Below are 17,752 nucleotides of genomic sequence, written 5' to 3' on the forward strand. Positions count from 1 at the left end.
CCCAGCCCCCCATGAACACCCGTCTCTCCGCGACCACCCGGCCCCCGGGGAGCACCGGCCCCCCGTGATTCCCCGGTCCCCCGAGACCACCCGCTCGCCCCCGCCCCCCGCGACAACCCGGCCCAGGGTGCCTTGGCTCCTCAGAAAGCGGACTAGGCCTCCCCGCCTGGAGGGGTTGAGGCGGTCTCCGCGGCGGACGCCGCAGCTGCGCTGGGTGATGTTTCGCAAGACAGCTGTCCCTTCGGCGCCGACTCTGAGCTCACTGAGTAATTAGTGCTCAAGTCCTGCCGTCTGTCGGGCAGGCCTGGGTTTCAGTCGTGGTTTTGCCCTGTGCTCTTCGGATAATGGCTTCATCTGGTCTGGGCCTCAGCTTCCTCTTCGTTAAAACAGAACTAAGAGGGTTTAAGAGGGTTAAGTGTAGGAGTGCCGGGGCCCCCTCTTGGCAGGCGGTATGGGCGTTAATATGCACTGTGCCTTCGTGTAACGCTTTTGCCCCCTCGAGAAGGACTTCACGCTTCTCTCATGTAGTCCTCCCCCAGGGCAGAGAGGGAGGTGGCATCATCTACACTTGCAGACCGGAGACCCCCGGAGAAGCAGAGCATGGGCGTGCTCTTCAGTTCTGGTCACAGGAGGGTGATGTGAAGAGCAATGAAGTTTCCAGCTAAGTTTATGAAGTTCCGTAGCTGTGGAGGCATTTATTTATTTACTCAGACTTTCTTTTTTATTATTATTTTTTGGGGGGGGGGAATTTTTTGAGGTATAATTGGCACATAACATGACGCTGGTTTCAGGTGTCCTAGGTAACGTCCATCACCACTTGTAGTTAGAAGTTGTTTTCCCTTCTAAGTTCTCTAAGACGAGAACTTTTAGGATCTACTTTTAAGACCTCAGCAATTTTCAAATATACAACGCAGTATTATACTGCAGTATCTGTAGTTACCACACTGTGTAGCACGTTGCCAGGACTTATAACTGGAAGTTGGTACCCTCTGACCACTTCATGCATTTCACTCACCACCCCACTCCCCTTCTCTGGCAACCACTAATATGTTTTCTGTAACTATTAGTTCAGGATTTTTTCTTTTTTTTAGATTCCACGTATTAGTAAGATCATATGGTATTCATCTTCCTCCATCTGACTGACTTCACTTGGTGTAATGCCATTAAAGTCCATCCATGTTGTTGGAAATGGCAGAATTTTCTCACTTTTTCATGGCTGAGTAAATATTCCATTGTGTATATGTACCACAGTTTCTTTAAACATTTACCCATTGGTGGACACTTTGGTTGTTCCCATAACTTGGCTGTTATAAATAATGCTGCAGTGAGTATAGGGGTGCATATGTCTTTTCAAGTTAGTGTTTTCATTTTCTTAGGATAAACACCCGGCACTGGAATTACTGGACCGTGTAGTAGTTCTGTTTTTAATTTTTTGAGGAACCTCTATACTGTTTCCATAGTGGCTGAACCGATTTACATTCTCATCAACAGTGTGCAAGGGTTCCCTTTTCTCCACACCCTCACCGACACTTGTTATTACTTGACTTTTTGGTGATGGCCATTCTGACAGGTGGGAGTGATATCTCATTGTGGTTTTAATTTGCGTTTCCCTGATGATTAGTGATGTTGCGCACCTTTCCACGCACCTGTTGGTTATCTATGCCTTCTTTGGAAAGAGGTCTCTTCAGATCCTCTGCTCATTTTTAAAATCAGATTATTTGTGCTCTTATTATAGTGTTGTATGAGTTCTTTACATATTTTGATTATTAACCCCTTATCAGATACATGATTGGCAAACTTTTTTTCCTATTCAGTAGGTTGTCTTTTCATTTTGTTGATGGTTTCCTTTGCTGTGCAGAAGCTTTTTAGTTTGACGTAGTCCCATTTGTTTATTTTTGCTTTTGTTGCCTTTGCTTTTGGTGTCAATCCAAAAAATCATCTCCAAGACCCATGTCAAGGAGCTTACCTTTATGTTTTCTTCTATGAAGGAGTTTTATGCTTTCAGGTCTTTGAAATCTGTAATGCATTTGAGTTTATTTTGAGTATGGTATAAGGTGGTGGTCTAGTTTCATTCTTTTGCATATGGCTCTCCAGTTTTCCCAACACCATTTTTTTTTTGAATTTTATTTTTTTATACAGCAGCTTCTTATTTGTTATCCATTTTATACATATTAGTGTATGTATGTCAATCCCAATCTCCCAGTCCCAGCACCATTTATTGAAGAGACGGTCCTTTCCCCATTGTATGTTCTTGGCTCATTTGTTGTAAACTAATTGGCTCTGTACACATGAATTTATTTCTGGGCTCTCTATTCTGTTTTATTAGCTTACATGTCTATTTTTATGTTAACACTGTACTGTTTTGATTATTGTAGCTTTGTAGTATAGTTTGAAATCATGCCTCCATGATCATGCCTCCATATAGTTTGAAATGATGCCTCCAGCTTTGTTCTTGTTTCTCAGGATTGCTTTGGCTATTCATGTGTTTTTTTTTTGGTTCCATATAAATTTTAAGATTGTTGTATTTTTGTGAAAAATACCAGTGGGATTTTGATAGGGGTTGCTTTAAATTTGTAGATGGTTTTGGGGAGTGTAAACATTTTAGCAATATTAATTCTTCCAACCCACGAGCATGGACTGTCTTTGTATTTATTTGTGTTTTCAGTTTCTTTCTTCAGTGTCTTATAGTTGTCAGTGTACAGGTCGTTCACCTCCTTGGTTAAATTTATTCCTAAGGATTTTATTCTTTTTGACACAATTATAAATCTGGTTGTTAATTTTTAATAGTTTGTGAGTATTTAGAAGTCAGCCGATTTTTGTATACTGATTTTATATTCTGCAACTTCACTGACTTTGTTTATTGTAACAGTTTTTTTGGTGGAGTCTTACAGAGTTTTCTATATATAATATCATGTGCAAATAGAGGTTGTTTTGCTTCTTTCTTTATGATTTGGGTGGTTTTTATTTTTCTTGTCTAATTGCTCTGGCCAGGACTTCCAGTACTATGTTGAATAAAAATGGTGAGAGTGGGCATCCTTGCTTTGTTCCTGGTGTTAGAGGAAAGCTTTTAGTTCTTCACCATTGAGTATGATGTTAGCTCTGGGCTTGTCACATATGGCTTTTATTATGTTGTGGTACTTTCTGTCTGTACACAATTTATTGAGGTTTTTATCGTGAATGGATGTTGCATTTTGTGAAACATTTCTTCTGCATTTATTGAGATGATTGTATGATTTTTATTTTTTATTTTGTTAATGTGTGTCACATGGATTGGTTTGGGGAGGTTGAGCCAGCCTTGCATCCCTGGAATAAATCCCAGCTGATCATTGTGCATGATCTTTTATTTACTTATTTATTTATTTATTTTATTTACATATCTTTTGGTTGCATCGGGTCTTGGTTGTGGCACACGGGATCTTTCGTTGCGGCGCGCGGACTTCTCTCTAGTAGCATGCAGGCTCCAGAGTGCATGGACTCTGTAGTTGTGGTGCGTGGGCTTCAGAGCGTGTGGGCTCTGTAGTTGTGGCGCCAGGCTCAGTAGTTGTGGTGTGCGGGCTTAGTTGCCCTCTGTCATGTGGGATCTTAGTTCCCCAAGCAGGGATTGAACCCATGTGCCCTGCATTGGAAGGCGGATTCTTAACCACTGGACCAGCAGGGAAGTTTCCATGATCTTTTAAATTAATTGTTGAATTCAGTTTGCTGTTATTTTGTTGAAGATTTTTACATCTACATTCATTAGGTATATTGGCCTGTAATTTTCTTTTCTTGTTGTGTCCTTGTCTGGTTTTAGTATCAGAGTAATACTGGCCTTGTTGGGCCTCCCTGGTGGCACAGCAGTTAAGAATCTGCCTGCCAAAGCAGGGGACACAGGTTTGAGCCCTGGTCTGGGAAGATCCCACAAGCTGCAGAGCAACTCAGCCCGTGTGCCACAACTACTGAGCCTGTGCTCTAGAGCCTGCAAGCCACAACTACTAAGGCCACGTGTCACGATTTCCGAAGCCCGTGTGCCTAGAGAGCCCAAACAACTACTAAGGCCACGTGTCACGATTTCCGAAGCCCGTGTGCCTAGAGCCCGCGCACCGCAATGAAGAGCCGCCTCGGCTCGCTGCAACTAGAGAAAGCCGCGCACAGCAACAAAAACCCAACAGAGCCAAAAACAAAAAAAACTGGCCTTGTTTTGGAGGCATTTAGAATTCTTTGAAAGGTTTTCTAGCCCAGAAGGCCCTCCACTGGCCATTCTCCCCAAAGGCTGTGTATTCGCCTGGGAGACGGGAGCCAGAGGCCTGCCTTTGGTCCAGCCCTGCGCCTGTGTTTGCGGGCATGTCCACTCTGGGAGCTGGGAGGCTGGCGGAGTGCGGGCCTCGCCTCCCCTGGGAGCTTCTTGCTTGCCTGACTTCGTGTTTCCTGTGCTTGCCCAGGAACGGCCCGGGCCCTGGCCATGGGGCGCTGTCGCCTCTGTCACGGCAAGTTTTCCTCCCGGAGTCTCCGCAGCATCTCTGGCGGGGCGCCTGGGGAGAGCTCAGCAAGACCGCCCCCTGGGGACCGTGTTTTTGTCCGGGACTTCCAGCGCCTCCTGGGGGTGGCCGTCCACCAGGACCCGGCTCTGTCCCAGTTTGTCTGCAAGAACTGCCACACCCAGTTCTACCAGTGCCACGGCCTCCTCACGTCTTTCCTGCAGAGAGTCAACGTCCCCCCCACGGGCCGCCGGAAGCCTTGCGCAAAGTAGGCGCCCTCCCTCGTTCGCTGGGGGCGTGCAGGAGACCCCACCAGCGGGCCGCGTGGGCACAGGGCGGCCTGGGTGGGAGCCTCCGCACGGGGAGCCCATCATGCTGGGTGAGGCAGACGCTCGTGAGCACCAGTGCGACGGGTGTGTGGGCAGGGGGGCCCGGCGGGAGGCCTCGGAGGAGAGGGCTCAGACTGCACGCGGAGCGGCCGGGCCCACTCCTGCTCTCAGTGGGCGGCGCTGCTCCTTTGCAGGGTCGGTGTGCAGCCTCGGACGGGGGCGGAGGAGGGAGCGTGTGTGGGTGAGTGCACCCCCGGGGTGGGGCGTGGGGTGGGCGGGGTGGGAGGTGCGCGTGCTCACCGGCCATGGGCTGGCATCTCTGCCTCTCCTCAGTGGACCTGATCGCTTCGAGCCCCCAGGGCCTGCGCGGCTTGGTGGGGTGGGTGCACGGACACGCGGCCGGCTGCGGGGCCCTGCCCAGCCTCCAGAGGACCCTGTCCTCCGAGTACTGTGGCATCGTCCGGGCCGTGTGGGGCTGTGACCGAGGGCACGACTACACCATGGACGCCGACTCCAGCTGCGGCTCCCTCTTGCTGGACGGCACCTTGGGCGTCAGGCGGACGTGGGACAAGGATTTGGCCCCAGGGCTCCCCCGGCATCGGGGGTCCAGCCCCAGCGGGGCTGCCCCTCAGAGCTCCCAGGGCAGAGCGACCGCCGCCGGGGCCGAGACCGAGACGCTGCCCAGCACGGACACAGCCCGGCCTCCTTCAGATGGCGACCCGGTGGGGCCTGGGCCGGGCCCCCCGCCTCAGCCAAGCCTCCCCCAAAGCGGGGCCCCAGGTAGGAGGCACCTCTGGGCTGTCTGACCAGGATTCCTAGTCCTGGGCCAGGCAGAGCCCTCGACAGGAAGCGTGTGTTGGGGCGGTGGCTGCGGTGTCGTGCGTGGAGGGGCCAGGGTAATGCCGGGGGCCGCCTCACGGCTGTCTTGACAACAGAGAGGCCGAGGACCCTGTTCCAGCGCTTTCTGTGATGGCACACTCGTCTGCCCTCCAGGCTTCCTCTAAGCCTGCGTGGGCCCAGGGCACAGAGGGTGGAAGAGGACGGGGGCCTCGTGGGGCCCGACGGCAGTTGGTGTCTGAGGCTGTTCTGAGCCAGCTGCAGGTCACTCCCTGGGCCTCAGCCAGCACCCAGTGGGACCAGTGTGGACACGCTGCTCTGGGCGGCCCCTTCTTCGGGGCCCGATCCCATGGCACCGTGGGTTGGGCGCAGCTGTTCGCAGACGTCGTGTTAGGAGGGCCAGGCTGGCTTCCGGCCGTGTCCCTCGGCCTCCACGTGGGCGCCTGTTGCCGTGTGGGCACCAGGCTGCCCCGTGTGCTGACCCTCAGCCACCGGACGGTTCAGAGTGAGGGCGACGCTGGTGTTGGAGGGGAGAGACTTGTGCTGCATGGTTCTTAGAATTGCTTGGGTTTCTAAACTGTGTGCCTGCAGTACTTGGATAACAGTGATTTTTTTAAATGTCCCAGAACATCCACAAAGTACAAGTCATCCCATCCCAAAGCGGCTGGATCCGAACCCCTGGGGAGGGGCTGGGCTTGCTGGCGTTGCTACTGTTGGCTGGACATGGGGGTGGCCCGGCGCTGGGGCCACCCCCATGTGCAGGGTGGGTTGGGAGGTGAGTGGCTTGGAGGCAGGGGGACCCCAGGCTCCCCGTCATCCTTGCGGGGAGCACCACCTGGCTGTCTGGGGGTGACGGGTGACTGGAGTCTTGTTCTTTGTTTCTCAGGGCAGTTGGGTGAGAAGCAGGTTCCATCTCCAACCTCGGATGATCGGGTAAAAGACGAGTTCAGTGACCTTTCTGAGGGGTGAGAGAAGAGTGGGTTTACATAGCCTAAAATTCCTCCTTGGAAACCAAACGCCGCTATCCCAGGGGCCAGCAGCCTGGGTCTTGGCCGGCCTCCCCCCTTTCTCTGTTGGGAGGAGGGGAGCGGCGGGGGGTGCTTCTAGCCTTCCGTTCCTGATTGGGGGCTCCTGGGTCCCCGGGGCGCCGCAGACCTGATGGATCTGCAGGGGGCCTGGCCAGGGTGGTATGGAAGTTACTCTGCTCAGATGGTCCTCTGGTTGGTCCTTTGCTGCTGCCGCTTGTCTCGCCCTCCAAGGCCTGAGTTTTGAGCCAACCCCAGACGTCACTAGAACAGAAGCCAGCCTCTGGCCCTCTATCATGATGTGTTGGTGACATGGGGGTGGAGGCTCCCTACAGGAAGACAAACCTTCCTGGAAGGGGCACCTGTTTGCTCCTGGGGCCACCCCCCCAAACCTTTCGGGATGGAGGCCGCACGCCAGCCAGCCTTCCCACCCTGCCCTGCGAGCTCTGGCTGGACTGCAGATGGACTTTTGTCCAAACAAGTAGAAGGACAGCGTGACTTTGGTCCCAGTGACAGATGACCCAGGTGCTGGAGGAACCCCACCATGTGTGCCACAAACTCCCCCGGGGTCAGGAGGCCGTGGCTGTTCCGTAGCCACCAGCCAGCCTGGGGCCTTTCTCTGTGGGGAGTGTGGCGGCTGGGCTCTGTCCGCTGCCCAGCAGAGCCTGTGTAGTGACTCACACTTCAGGGTAAAGGTTACAGACGTACAGATGTTTTTTTGGTCTTTGTGACCTTTGAGATGACTGACAGCTGACCTCTCATCTGGGCAGGTGCTCACAGTTATGGGGGTGAGGTGACATTCTAAAAGCCCACTTTCTGAGAAGCCCGCCTCTTGTGAGGGTCTTCACACCCTGCCTCGGGCCCCGGTAGAGAGGCTCTTTGGGAGATCGGGGTCCTGGTGTCATGATGAGAAGTGTGGCTTACACAGGATCGTCAGCTTGTGACCCTGGCTGGCGTGCCCTTTCTGTTAGGAGATGGGATTGGAGACTTGGGAATTTTAGGCCTTTTGAGGAGAGCTAAGACGTGCAGTGTGGGGATCCACAGGGTGCCTTTAGACAGGAAGTTTCACTGGCTCAGTCACCGGCCCCGGAGCTTTGCTAAAGGTTCTCTCTTCTCTCCTAGAGACTTCCTGAGTGAAGACGAAAATGACCAGAAGCAGAATACCCAATCCTCAGATGAGTCCTTTGAGCCCCACCCAGAAAAGAAGTAAGGGGGACAGCGGTGCTGTAAGCTCACGGGATGTGGGAGGTGTCCAGTGGGTGACCTGGAGACGTGCGTCTGCCCTGGGGGACGGAAGCTCGCTGCCACCGTCTGCCTTGCTCAGCACATGCTCTCTGCTTCTCTGATGGCCTGACCTCCCAAGCTCAGCACAGTGTGGCTTCTGGGTGACCCAGGAGGACCTGCCCAGTTCAGCGCAGGGACCTGGCCTGGCATCACCCTGGGGGGCAGCAGCCAGCTGTGCGAGGAGCCCTGGGGATGTGACCCCGCCACCCACCCGCGTCTGCTGTCGGCCCCACTTTCCCGGCTCATCATCTGCTCTCAGGTCCGCCTCTGGCACTGACTGCCATGCCACTTCCTCATTGAGGCAGCCTGCCCCCTGCAGGGCTTTGTGTTCTCTCTCCATTAGAACACGGGGTCGTGGCAGAGAAGGCCGATTTTCACTTGTGTCACCCTGTGCCCAGGAACACCCCAAACACCTCCAGTTAGTAGATGCCCAGCCTGGGCCTCTGACGTGGAACAAAATCACAGGAGCACCACACCATCAGCCAGGAAAGCACAAAACAAAACAGAGAAGCAAAAGCATGGCTTCCTTTTCTGCTTTAAGCTCCCGTGTGGGCGGTGTGGGTAGAGAGACAGGAAAGGAGGCGGCTCAGGAGATCCCAGTCAGGGTGTGGGGCTGGCTGAGTCACAAGCCCTCGAGCAGGCCTGAGCGAACACACGCTGCCTGGGGCCAAGGGGGGGCGTCAGGCGGGCTAGGTTGGGGAGACCACATCTGCTTCCACGGTGCTGCCTGGGGCTGCGGCAGGAGCCCCCGTTCCCCACCCTGAACTCCACGAACCCACCTCTTACATCCTGCTGCCCAGCGGGCCTGGGGCCACTGGTGTGGGGACGGGGACACCTGCCGTGTCCCTGGGTTTCCAGGAGGCCCCTGGGAGGGCACACAGACACATGCTGTAGGACAGGACACACAAGGTATGTGTTCAGAGGCCTGTGGGAGGTGGGACTGGGCGGCAGTGGGCTGGCAGAAGCTCTGGGCTCAGCCCTGACGGCCACTTGGTGCCTCAGGTGCCATGATGTGAGTGCCAGCTGACGTCCTAGGATGGGGCCTCTGAGCAGCCGTGGTCCATGTGACCTTGCAGCAGACGTGCCTGTCAGGGTCCGCAGCCAGGCGGCAGGGGCCAGGGCTCCAGCAGGAAGCGGGAGAGAAGGAGCCTGAGCAGCGATGGGAAGGAAGGGCGCTGGCAGCCCCGAGTTGGGCGCTGTGAGCACGGTCCTCCTGCGTCTGCAGGGACCTCAACACCTCGTCCTTCAAGGACTCACCTGAGACACCCGTGGGCTCTCTGAAGCCTCCTGCTCTCAAGAAACGCGTAATCCTGTGCAAGCACTGGTTACGGTTCAGCTCTGACTGGGTGTCCAAGCCACACAGCAGAGGAGGGTGGAGGCCAGGACCGTGGCCAGGCCGGAAGAGCAGTTATTAGACAAAAGGAGAAGCAGCCTGTACAGTTGTTGAGAAGGTTCTTGTCAATACACTGTTTAAAGAGGAGGACAGCTGTTTATGTTTTTTATTTATTTATTTATTTTTTGCTGTGTTGGGTCTTCGTCTCTGTGCGAGGGCTTTTCTCTAGTTGTGGCGAGCGGGGGCCACTCTTCATCACGGTGCGCGGGCCTCTCACTGTCGCGGCCTCTCCCGCTGCGGAGCACAGGCTCCAGACGCGCAGGCTCAGTAGTCGTGGCTCACGGGCCCAGCCGCTCCGCGGCACGTGGGATCCTCCCAGACCAGGGCTCGAACCCGTGTCCCCTGCATTAGCAGGCAGACTCTCAACCACTGCGCCACCAGGGAAGCCCTGTTTATGTTTTTAATTGTGGTAAAATAAACGTAAGAAAATTTACTGTTTTACCATTTTTAAAAGTGTACAACTCAGTGGCATTTAAGTGCTTTCACAGTGTTGTGCACCTGTCACCACTATTTCCAGACTTGCACTACCCCAAACAGAAACCCCGTCCCCATGAAGCAACGGCCTCCCCTCTCCCCCCCACAGGCCCCGGCAACGCCTAACCTAGGTATCCATTCTGGGGACTTCATACAAGCGCAGTAACATGTTATGTGTTCTTTTGCTACGGGCTTCTTGCACTTAGAATAATGTGTTTGAAATTCATCCATGTTGTGATGTGTCAGTTTGATTCCTTTCTATGACTTGAGCAATATTCTATTATAAAGGGACTTCCCTGGCAGTCTCGTGGTTAAGACTCCACTTCCACTGTAGTGGGCATGGGTTTGATCCCTGGTCGGGGAACTAAGATCCTGCATGCGGCATGGTGTGGCCAAAAAAAAAAAAAAAATGCTATCGTATGGATGGACCACGTTTTGTTGATCCATTCATCTGTCGATTTTGGTTGTTTATACTTTTTTTGGGCTATTGTGAATCATGGTATAAAGGCTGTTGTAACAAGTATCTGTCTGAGACCCTGTTTTCAATTCTTTGGGTCATATCGTACTTTAACTTTTGGGGGAACTGCCATACAGTTTTCTGCAGCAGCTGCACATTCTACATTTCCTACTAACAGTGTACAGGGGTTCTGATTTCTACACATCCTCACCAATATCTGTTATTTTCTGGGTGTGTGTGTGTGTTTTAATAGTCATCCTAATGGGTGTGAGGTGGTATCTCATTGTCATTTTGATTGGCATTTCCCTAGTGATGAGTGATGTAGAGCATCTTTTCACATGCTTGTATCTTTGGAGAAATGTCTATTCAAGTCCTTTGCCCACTTTTTAATTGAGTTGTTTGCTTTTTTGCCATTGAGTTGTATATATTCTCCCTTTTTTTCACTCTTCATAGTGCGCTTTGGTGCACAAAAAATTATTTTGAAGTCCAATTTACCTGTTTTTACTTTTGTTGGCTGTGCTTTTGGTGTCATATTTAAGAGAAACCATTCCCAAATCTAAGGTCCTAGAGGATTTACCCCTAAGAATTTTAGTTTTAGATCTTTGATCCATTTGAGTTAATTTCTACGTAGGGCGTGAGGTAGGGATCCAGCTCCATTCTTTTGTATGTGGATATTCGGTTGTCCCAGCACCTTTTGTCGAAAAGACTGTCCTTTCCCCCGTGAGTGGTCTTGGCACCTTTGTCAAATCAGTTGATTGTACTTGCAAGGGTTTATTTCTGGTCGCTCAATTATTCAGTTGGTCTGTATGTCTGTCTTTTTGCCAGTACCACACAGTTTTGATTATTGTAGCTTTGTAGTAAATTTTGGAATCAGGAAGTTTGAACTCTCCAGCTTTGTTGTCTTTCAAAATTGTGTGGTTATTCAGTGTACCTTGAAATTCTATGTGAAAACTTGTTTTTTTGTTGTTGTTTTTGTAAAAAAACACCATTGGGATTTTGATAGGGATTGAACGTATAGATTGCTTTGGGGGATTACTGCCATCTTTACAATCCATGGGTATGAGAGATCTACTTATTTAGGTCTTTAACTTCTTTCAGCAGCATTTTGCAGTTTTCAGTGTACAAACAACTCTTTCACCTTGGTTAAGTTTATTCCTAAGTGTCTTATTCCTTTTGATGCTATTAAAAATGAATTGTTTTCTTAATTTCCTTTTTGGACTGTTCATTGTTTGTTAGTGTATAGAGATAGAACTGGTTTTTGTGTGTTGATTTTCTACCCTGCAATGTTGCTGAATTTATTTTTCTGTGTGGGTTCTTTAGGGTTTCCTACATATAAGATCATGACATCGTGAAGAGGTAATTTTCTTTCCTTTCTAATTTAGATGCCTTTTTTTTTTTTTTTTTTTTGCCTAATCGCTGTGGCTAGGACTTCCAGTGTTCTGTTGAGAAGTGGTGAAAATGAGCATCTTTGTCTTGTTCTTGCTTGGTCATCACCGCCAACAGCACGTGAGGCCCACCGCCCCCTCTCTCTGTTCCTGATCTCAGAGGAAAAGCTTTTTCAGTCTTTGACGACGGAGCATGGTGTCAGCTGTGGGCTTGTTGCTATGGCCCTAGAAGTTTCCTTCTATTCCTGACAGATTTCCTTAAACTCCTGGATCTAGAAAGAAAAGTGTGCATGTATCTTTAAGTCTTTGAAGGACACCACAGGGCTGGGGGGAAGTTACTGTGTCTGGCCTGGTCCTCTGGAGCCTGCGAGACTGGCTGAAATGCATGACCCCATGTGTGGAGGACAAGGTCCCTGCTGCCCAGGGGCTGTGGAGTGGGGGACGGCAGTGGGCGCAGAGCTCTCTCCTGGTTGCCGTAGAGTCTCCCAGCAGGTTCCAGAAGAGTGGATCCTGATCTATTTTCTAGCTTAACGATAGTCCTGTTGAGGGACTGACCCCCGAGTCTCCCCTGCCCCACCATTTTCCATGCTGTCTCCAAAATTATGGTGTTGATGTTTCAGACAGGGAGTGAAAGTTGTCACGAAGGCCCACTCCTGTGTCCCAAGGGGGCAGTGCAGCACCTCCACCTCCCCAAAGAGCTGTTCTAGCTTTGGCGGCCAAGGGTCAATTTGAGGGCCAGCCAGTCAGCACGGGGACTGAAGCAGGTTAGCCCTGGAGGCCCGTGGAGACCCACCTCCCGCAGTGCATATGCAAACAATCAAACATCACTGACTAGTGTCCTCTTTTTCCCCCAGAATCTCTGCTAAGAAGAGTGAAAGCAAAGAAGCCAAGAAGTCAGAAGAACCAAAAATTCGAAAGAAACCTGGACCCAAGCCGGGCTGGAAGGGCAAGCCGCGCTGTGAGAGGTGAGGGGCCGGGGCCGCGCAGCCCGTCGGGCCCGCGCAGCCCGTCGGGGCCGCAGCTCCACACGTGCTCTGCATTGCAGGGAGGAGCTGCCCACCATCTACAAGTGTCCTCACCAGGGCTGCACGGCCGTGTACCGTGGGGCTGACGGCATGAAGGTGAGGGCCCCGGCCCGTGAGGATGCGGGGGAGGCCGGACAGGCCCGCAGTGCTGGGATCTGTTCCTCTGGGTAGAGGGGGGTGCTGAGCAGGGCCTGTGGGAGGGAGGCACGTGCTGTGACCAGGGGTGTTGGCCAGGCCTAGGCACTCAGGTCCCCGGTCCGTCCCGCAGAAGCACGTCAAGGAGCACCACGAGGAGGTCCGGGAGAGGCCCTGCCCGCACCCCGGCTGCAACAAGGTGTTCATGATCGACCGCTACCTGCAGCGCCACGTCAAGCTCATCCACACAGGTGCGTCCCCCCACCCGCCCCCGTGGACAGGGCTGCCTCCTGGGAAACTGGCGCCAAAGAATCCTGGTATCTCTCTGTGGGTTTATTGTCGTGTTTTTTTAAATCATTAAGAAGATGACGTGTGCTTTTTGGATTACAAAAGTGACCCACATCCATCGTAGAAACTGGGGGAGGAAGCACACTGAAGACAGTGCCCTGGTCACCACGGCCCCCTTCTCTCCCTGAACACACGTTCATACCTTGGACTCGTACGTGCCGGGTGCACATGGTCGCTGCTTCTGCGCAGAAGGCAGCTCTCCCAAACCGCACCTCCTTCCAGATAGATCTGTTACATCTGTGTCTATCCCTGAGAGAGAGCTTTGCTTGTTTTGAACTTTGTAAAAATGATTTACTTCACTCAGAGTTGACCGTTTAATCGTTGGCGCACATTTACTTGTTGGTTCCACAGCGAAACAGTTTTCCTTGTGTTTTTTGCTCCAAGTGTTCTTGTCTGTGTCTCCTAACAAACACAGTAATCCTCTTGGGTTGGGTCAAGCTGTTCTCAGTCTGATGCCAGTGGTCGTGACCCCAAACTGCTTTTGTTTTTAACACAAAAGAGACTAGATCGTGTGTGCTATCGGGACGGTTGCCCCTAGTGAGGGAGGAGCCTGCCTGGGAGGCTAGTTCAGGTACTGGTAGCAGTGGGACGTGCAGTGACGCGGGGCGGGAAGCGTGTGGCAGCTGCCCCACTGGCACGGCCTGCAGTGGAACCGCTGGTGTGGGACGTGACGGTTCAAGTTCTGTTCAAGAGCGTTAAGATTGCCTCTGCAGTGGGTACCCTGCAGAGGGCCCAGCGTGGCAGTGGGTCTTAGAGTAGCAGCAACTGTGATCAGTCATCTATGAAACCTTACTGATCTGGCTTCCTCTAAAAATTTGTGCCCAAGGAAATCGGCCTAAAGGGCAAGAAAACAGGCTCCAGATGAAATGTACACAGTAGTTGGAGAGGAAGCTGCAGCCAGGTGACAATTTCAGGCGACCCGGAGGGCTCTGTATCAGAGCTGTGTCTGTCACGTGTAAGGCACTCGGGCACCGAGGGGAGGGTGTCAGGGCCCGTGGTCACTGCCTCTCTGCTCCCCAGAGGTGCGGAACTATATCTGTGACGAGTGTGGGCAGACCTTCAAGCAGCGGAAGCACCTCCTGGTCCACCAGATGCGCCACTCAGGAGCCAAGCCCCTGCAGTAAGTGGGGTGGGGGCGGGGGTGGGGGGGGTTTCTCCCACCAGCGGTGCCCTGGCTCACCCGCCCCCGGCCCCCAGGTGCGAAGTCTGCGGGTTCCAGTGCCGGCAGCGGGCATCCCTGAAGTACCACATGACCAAGCACAAGGCCGAGACGGAGCTGGACTTTGCCTGCGACCAGTGTGGCCGGCGGTTCGAGAAGGCTCACAACCTCAACGTACACATGTCCATGGTGCACCCCCTGACGCAGACCCCGGAGCCCCCGCCTGGGCCCGCAGCGGGGCAGGCCGTGAAGGCTGAGCCCACCTGAGGGCACGCCCGCCCCCGAGCTCAGTGGGCAGTGATGGGGGTTCAGGCCTGACGGCACAGCTCTGCACCCCGAAGAGCCTCCACCCCGTGTGCTGGGTGGCAGGGGCTCAGCACACAGCTCACGGGGCCTTGTGGCTTCTGCTCTGGGACTGGCAGTTTCTTCTCCTATAAACAGAGAGACTTGGGGCCAGAGGCAGTGTTCAAAGAATTGATTCCTCTTCCCCGCTAATGCAGTCGAGGTTTGTAACCCACTTTTCAGGGCAACGGAGAGCTCCACGTTACGCTTGTAATAAATTATTTACCGAGGAGCTGGGCTATGCCCTGCACAGATCCTGTCAGAAGAGTCGGGGCTCCTGGTAGAGGTCAGGGTCCAGCACGGCCTGCTGCCTGCTGAGGAGGGCGGCACGCACTTCCGGGTCACAGTCCGCACTCGCGCCCAGCAGCTGCAAGAAAAGCCCGTGTGCTGGGCCCGTGCTGCTGCCCATGGCCCCCAAAGACCCAGGGCCCGGGGAGATGCCAAGTGCTGGACGCCACATGCTCGTTTTCCCGAAGGCGTTCAGCACCCTCGCAGTGAACAGTGATGGGGACTTAAAGACAGACAGCAAGGCGAGCACCTGGGCATTACCTCTGCCACGTCTGAGAAGCTCCTTTTCGAGCACCGAGGTATCGACTGCAGCAGAAAAAGACGAGCCTTTGTTATCAGGCTTACAGGGTCACCCTGGAGAGAAGACAGGCAGAGCCGCGGTCAGGGTGTCCACAGCTGCGCACTGCGCCAGGAGGGGCTGCGCAGGCCCCCAAGAGCTGGCCGCCCGGGTCCGTCTGGAGACAGGCCTGGCCCTGCACCTGCCTGGGCCTGGAGGTCCCCACTGTGGGCCACAGTCCAGAGCGCACCAGTCTCCCCAGCCACGAAGAGGCCCACGAGCTTCAGGTACATGTTAACAGCAACGTGCAGGAAGGCATCTTCCTGGAGGAGGGCATCCTCGTCAAAGTAGGACAGGAGGCTGAAAGCAGAGACGGACATCAGGTGACCCGGACCTCACTGACCTCACTGAGCCCCGTGCAGGCAGCAGAGCAGCCTTTCCCATCTCTAGGGAGCCCCACCGCCCCTCCCCTTACCAGCAGGCCCCGGGGGTTACCTGTAGAAGGCGACCGGCAGCAGCCTGACCTGGTGGTCGGGGGCCAGGCGGAGGAGGGTGCGCCCCAGGCCGGCATCTGCAACAGAGGGGCTCCGTCAGCAGCGCAGGTGCCTCCCTGCAGGGTCAGGGTCTCATGGGCGTCGTGTGCCTGGTGACGCAGGGGTGATGTCCTCATGCTGCAGAGTAGAGCTTGGGGGCCGGGGTCCCTGGGATCCTCGCTACTCCACTAAATTATTTTGCTTAAATGAGTCTACATACTTACCAAGAACAGAAACTTGCAAAAATGAGTTTTCAAAGTGAGCCCCGAGGAGAGGCTCACGTTTAACCATCTGAAAGTTGCTTCCGAAGAGAAGGACTCAAGAACGGGGCCGCCGTCTGACCCTGCCGCCCCCTGTGCTCCCGGCAGAGGGCTGGGAACCAGGACAAACACAGGCCGGCCAGTCGGTCTCCGGATTCCTCACCCGTCTCCGTCAACTGAAAGAGCGGCAGCCAGGGAATCCTCTTCCTCTGCAGACACCCCAGGACCTCGGCACAGACGCCCAGAGCCTTCAGGGAGCCAACGGCCTGTTGCCCACAGAAGGAGAAGGACCCTAAGCTGACAAGTGCACAAGGAGGAGGTGTCCACCCGGGGCCTCTGGACATGAGACACCAAGAGGCAGGCCGACGGCCTGGGGTTTTCTCTCCTGAGGAAGCCTTCGACACGAAGGTCCCAGGTGCGCCCCCAGCACCACCACCACGAGACCCTAACTCAGGAGGTCTCGGGGGAGACGGGGACACCCATGGTTTCAAGTGCCCTGGGGGGTCGTACCAGCTGCGTGCCGCCCTGCCCACGGCGGCAGAGGGTCTGACCTACCTGTGGGGTCAGATGTGAAGAGAGCAGGCCCATCAAGGAGAAAAAAAACAGGAAAACCAACAGCTGCAAATAAAAACAGGTCCACTCACAACATAAAACTACCTGTGCTCCGTTCCCTTAAAGTAATTCTAAATGGGGAAAGAACACCTTCCTCGTTAGTTGAACAATTTACAGGCCTAGGTTATGAATCTCTCTTAAGTGGATCTCCAGAGAAAGAAAATTTTCCAGTCACTCTTTAAAGAGAAAATTTAATGGGTTATAAACTATTACTGCTTGGGGACCTGTCTCTGCTGATCCCCCAGGCCAGAGTGTGTGGAGGTTGACAGTGGCCTGGAGGCTCTGGAGCCACTAAAATCCTTCCAGCAAAAACCTGAAAACTCTTAAAAATAGACTCTGCCTGGTAGTTTCTTACTTTAAATTATGATCACCAAAACCTCACAGCTCAGCAACTGTTCTCAGGCAGGTGTGTACGGCCTGAGCTACTGCGGGACCCTGGCTTTCACAGAACCAGGGGTTCAGCTGGGGGAGACACAGGGGAGCACGCCGCAGCTCTGGGTAGGGGGCCCTGGGGGGGTCCCACAGCTCCCAGTGGGGCCACCAGCCTGCCATCCGAGCAGCCCTCTGTCCACCCTTGGTCTCTGCCAGCAGCTAACTGGGGTGCGGGTGCCTGGAGGCTATGAAACGGAAGGTCCCGCTGGACAGCTGACAGCCAGCCCTAACCCCCTACCCCAGGGTTGCATTGATAAACAGGCCAAATAAAAGCACTTGAGAACGAAATGTTAAGTACCCTTTCTATCAGCAAACCTGAGAATCTAAGTCTTACTAAACCTACACACCCAGTAAGTTCTTGCTTCCAAATAAAGTTACAAGCACCCCAAACTCTTGTCTGTCCTTGAAAAGCACAGTGTGGTTGGAACCCTGAGAACCAGTGAGGCTGCTGGAAAAGGACACACAGGGAAAGGATCTCACCCTTGCCTCCTCTCCTTGGCCGTCCAGCTGCCCCAGCTCCCGCCGGATGCTCTCCTTCCCGGCCCGTCGAATCACAAAGTGCAGGGCAGCCGCGCAGAGCCAGGCTGGGCCAGGTGCGGGGGATGCCGCAAGCGGGGAGAGGACGCTGCCGCAGACGGAGGTGTGTGTCACCACAAGGGCCCCCAGCCCGTCACAGCCAGAACCCAAAGCGCACCCCCCCCCC

General features: G+C 53.8%; 2 protein-coding genes across 2 annotated transcripts in view; one reads left to right on the forward strand and one right to left on the reverse strand.

Annotated features, from left to right (window-relative positions):
- Positions 1-4,432: 4,432 nt before the first annotated feature.
- Positions 4,433-14,572, forward strand: ZNF276 (zinc finger protein 276). Its single transcript, XM_007468453.1, has 10 exons — positions 4,433-4,722; positions 4,978-5,024; positions 5,117-5,563; positions 6,507-6,585; positions 7,768-7,851; positions 12,493-12,603; positions 12,684-12,759; positions 12,932-13,049; positions 14,167-14,266; positions 14,344-14,572. The coding sequence occupies exons 1-10, from the start codon at positions 4,439-4,441 to the stop codon at positions 14,570-14,572; spliced, it is 1,575 nt and encodes a 524-aa protein (XP_007468515.1). The 5' UTR covers positions 4,433-4,438.
- Positions 14,573-14,906: 334 nt separating this feature from the next.
- FANCA (FA complementation group A) overlaps positions 14,907-17,752 on the reverse strand; it is a 48,697-nt gene continuing 45,851 nt past the window's right edge. The window contains 7 exon segments of the mRNA XM_007472223.1: positions 14,907-15,172; positions 15,175-15,289; positions 15,419-15,572; positions 15,708-15,783; positions 16,169-16,271; positions 16,561-16,623; positions 17,536-17,674. Of these exon segments, the coding sequence (XP_007472285.1) occupies positions 14,907-15,172; positions 15,175-15,289; positions 15,419-15,572; positions 15,708-15,783; positions 16,169-16,271; positions 16,561-16,623; positions 17,536-17,674 (916 nt within the window).

The sequence above is a fragment of the Lipotes vexillifer genome, unplaced genomic scaffold, assembly GCF_000442215.2.
Source record: "Lipotes vexillifer unplaced genomic scaffold, Lipotes_vexillifer_v1.1 scaffold23, whole genome shotgun sequence".
Classification (NCBI taxonomy): domain Eukaryota; kingdom Metazoa; phylum Chordata; class Mammalia; order Artiodactyla; family Lipotidae; genus Lipotes; species Lipotes vexillifer.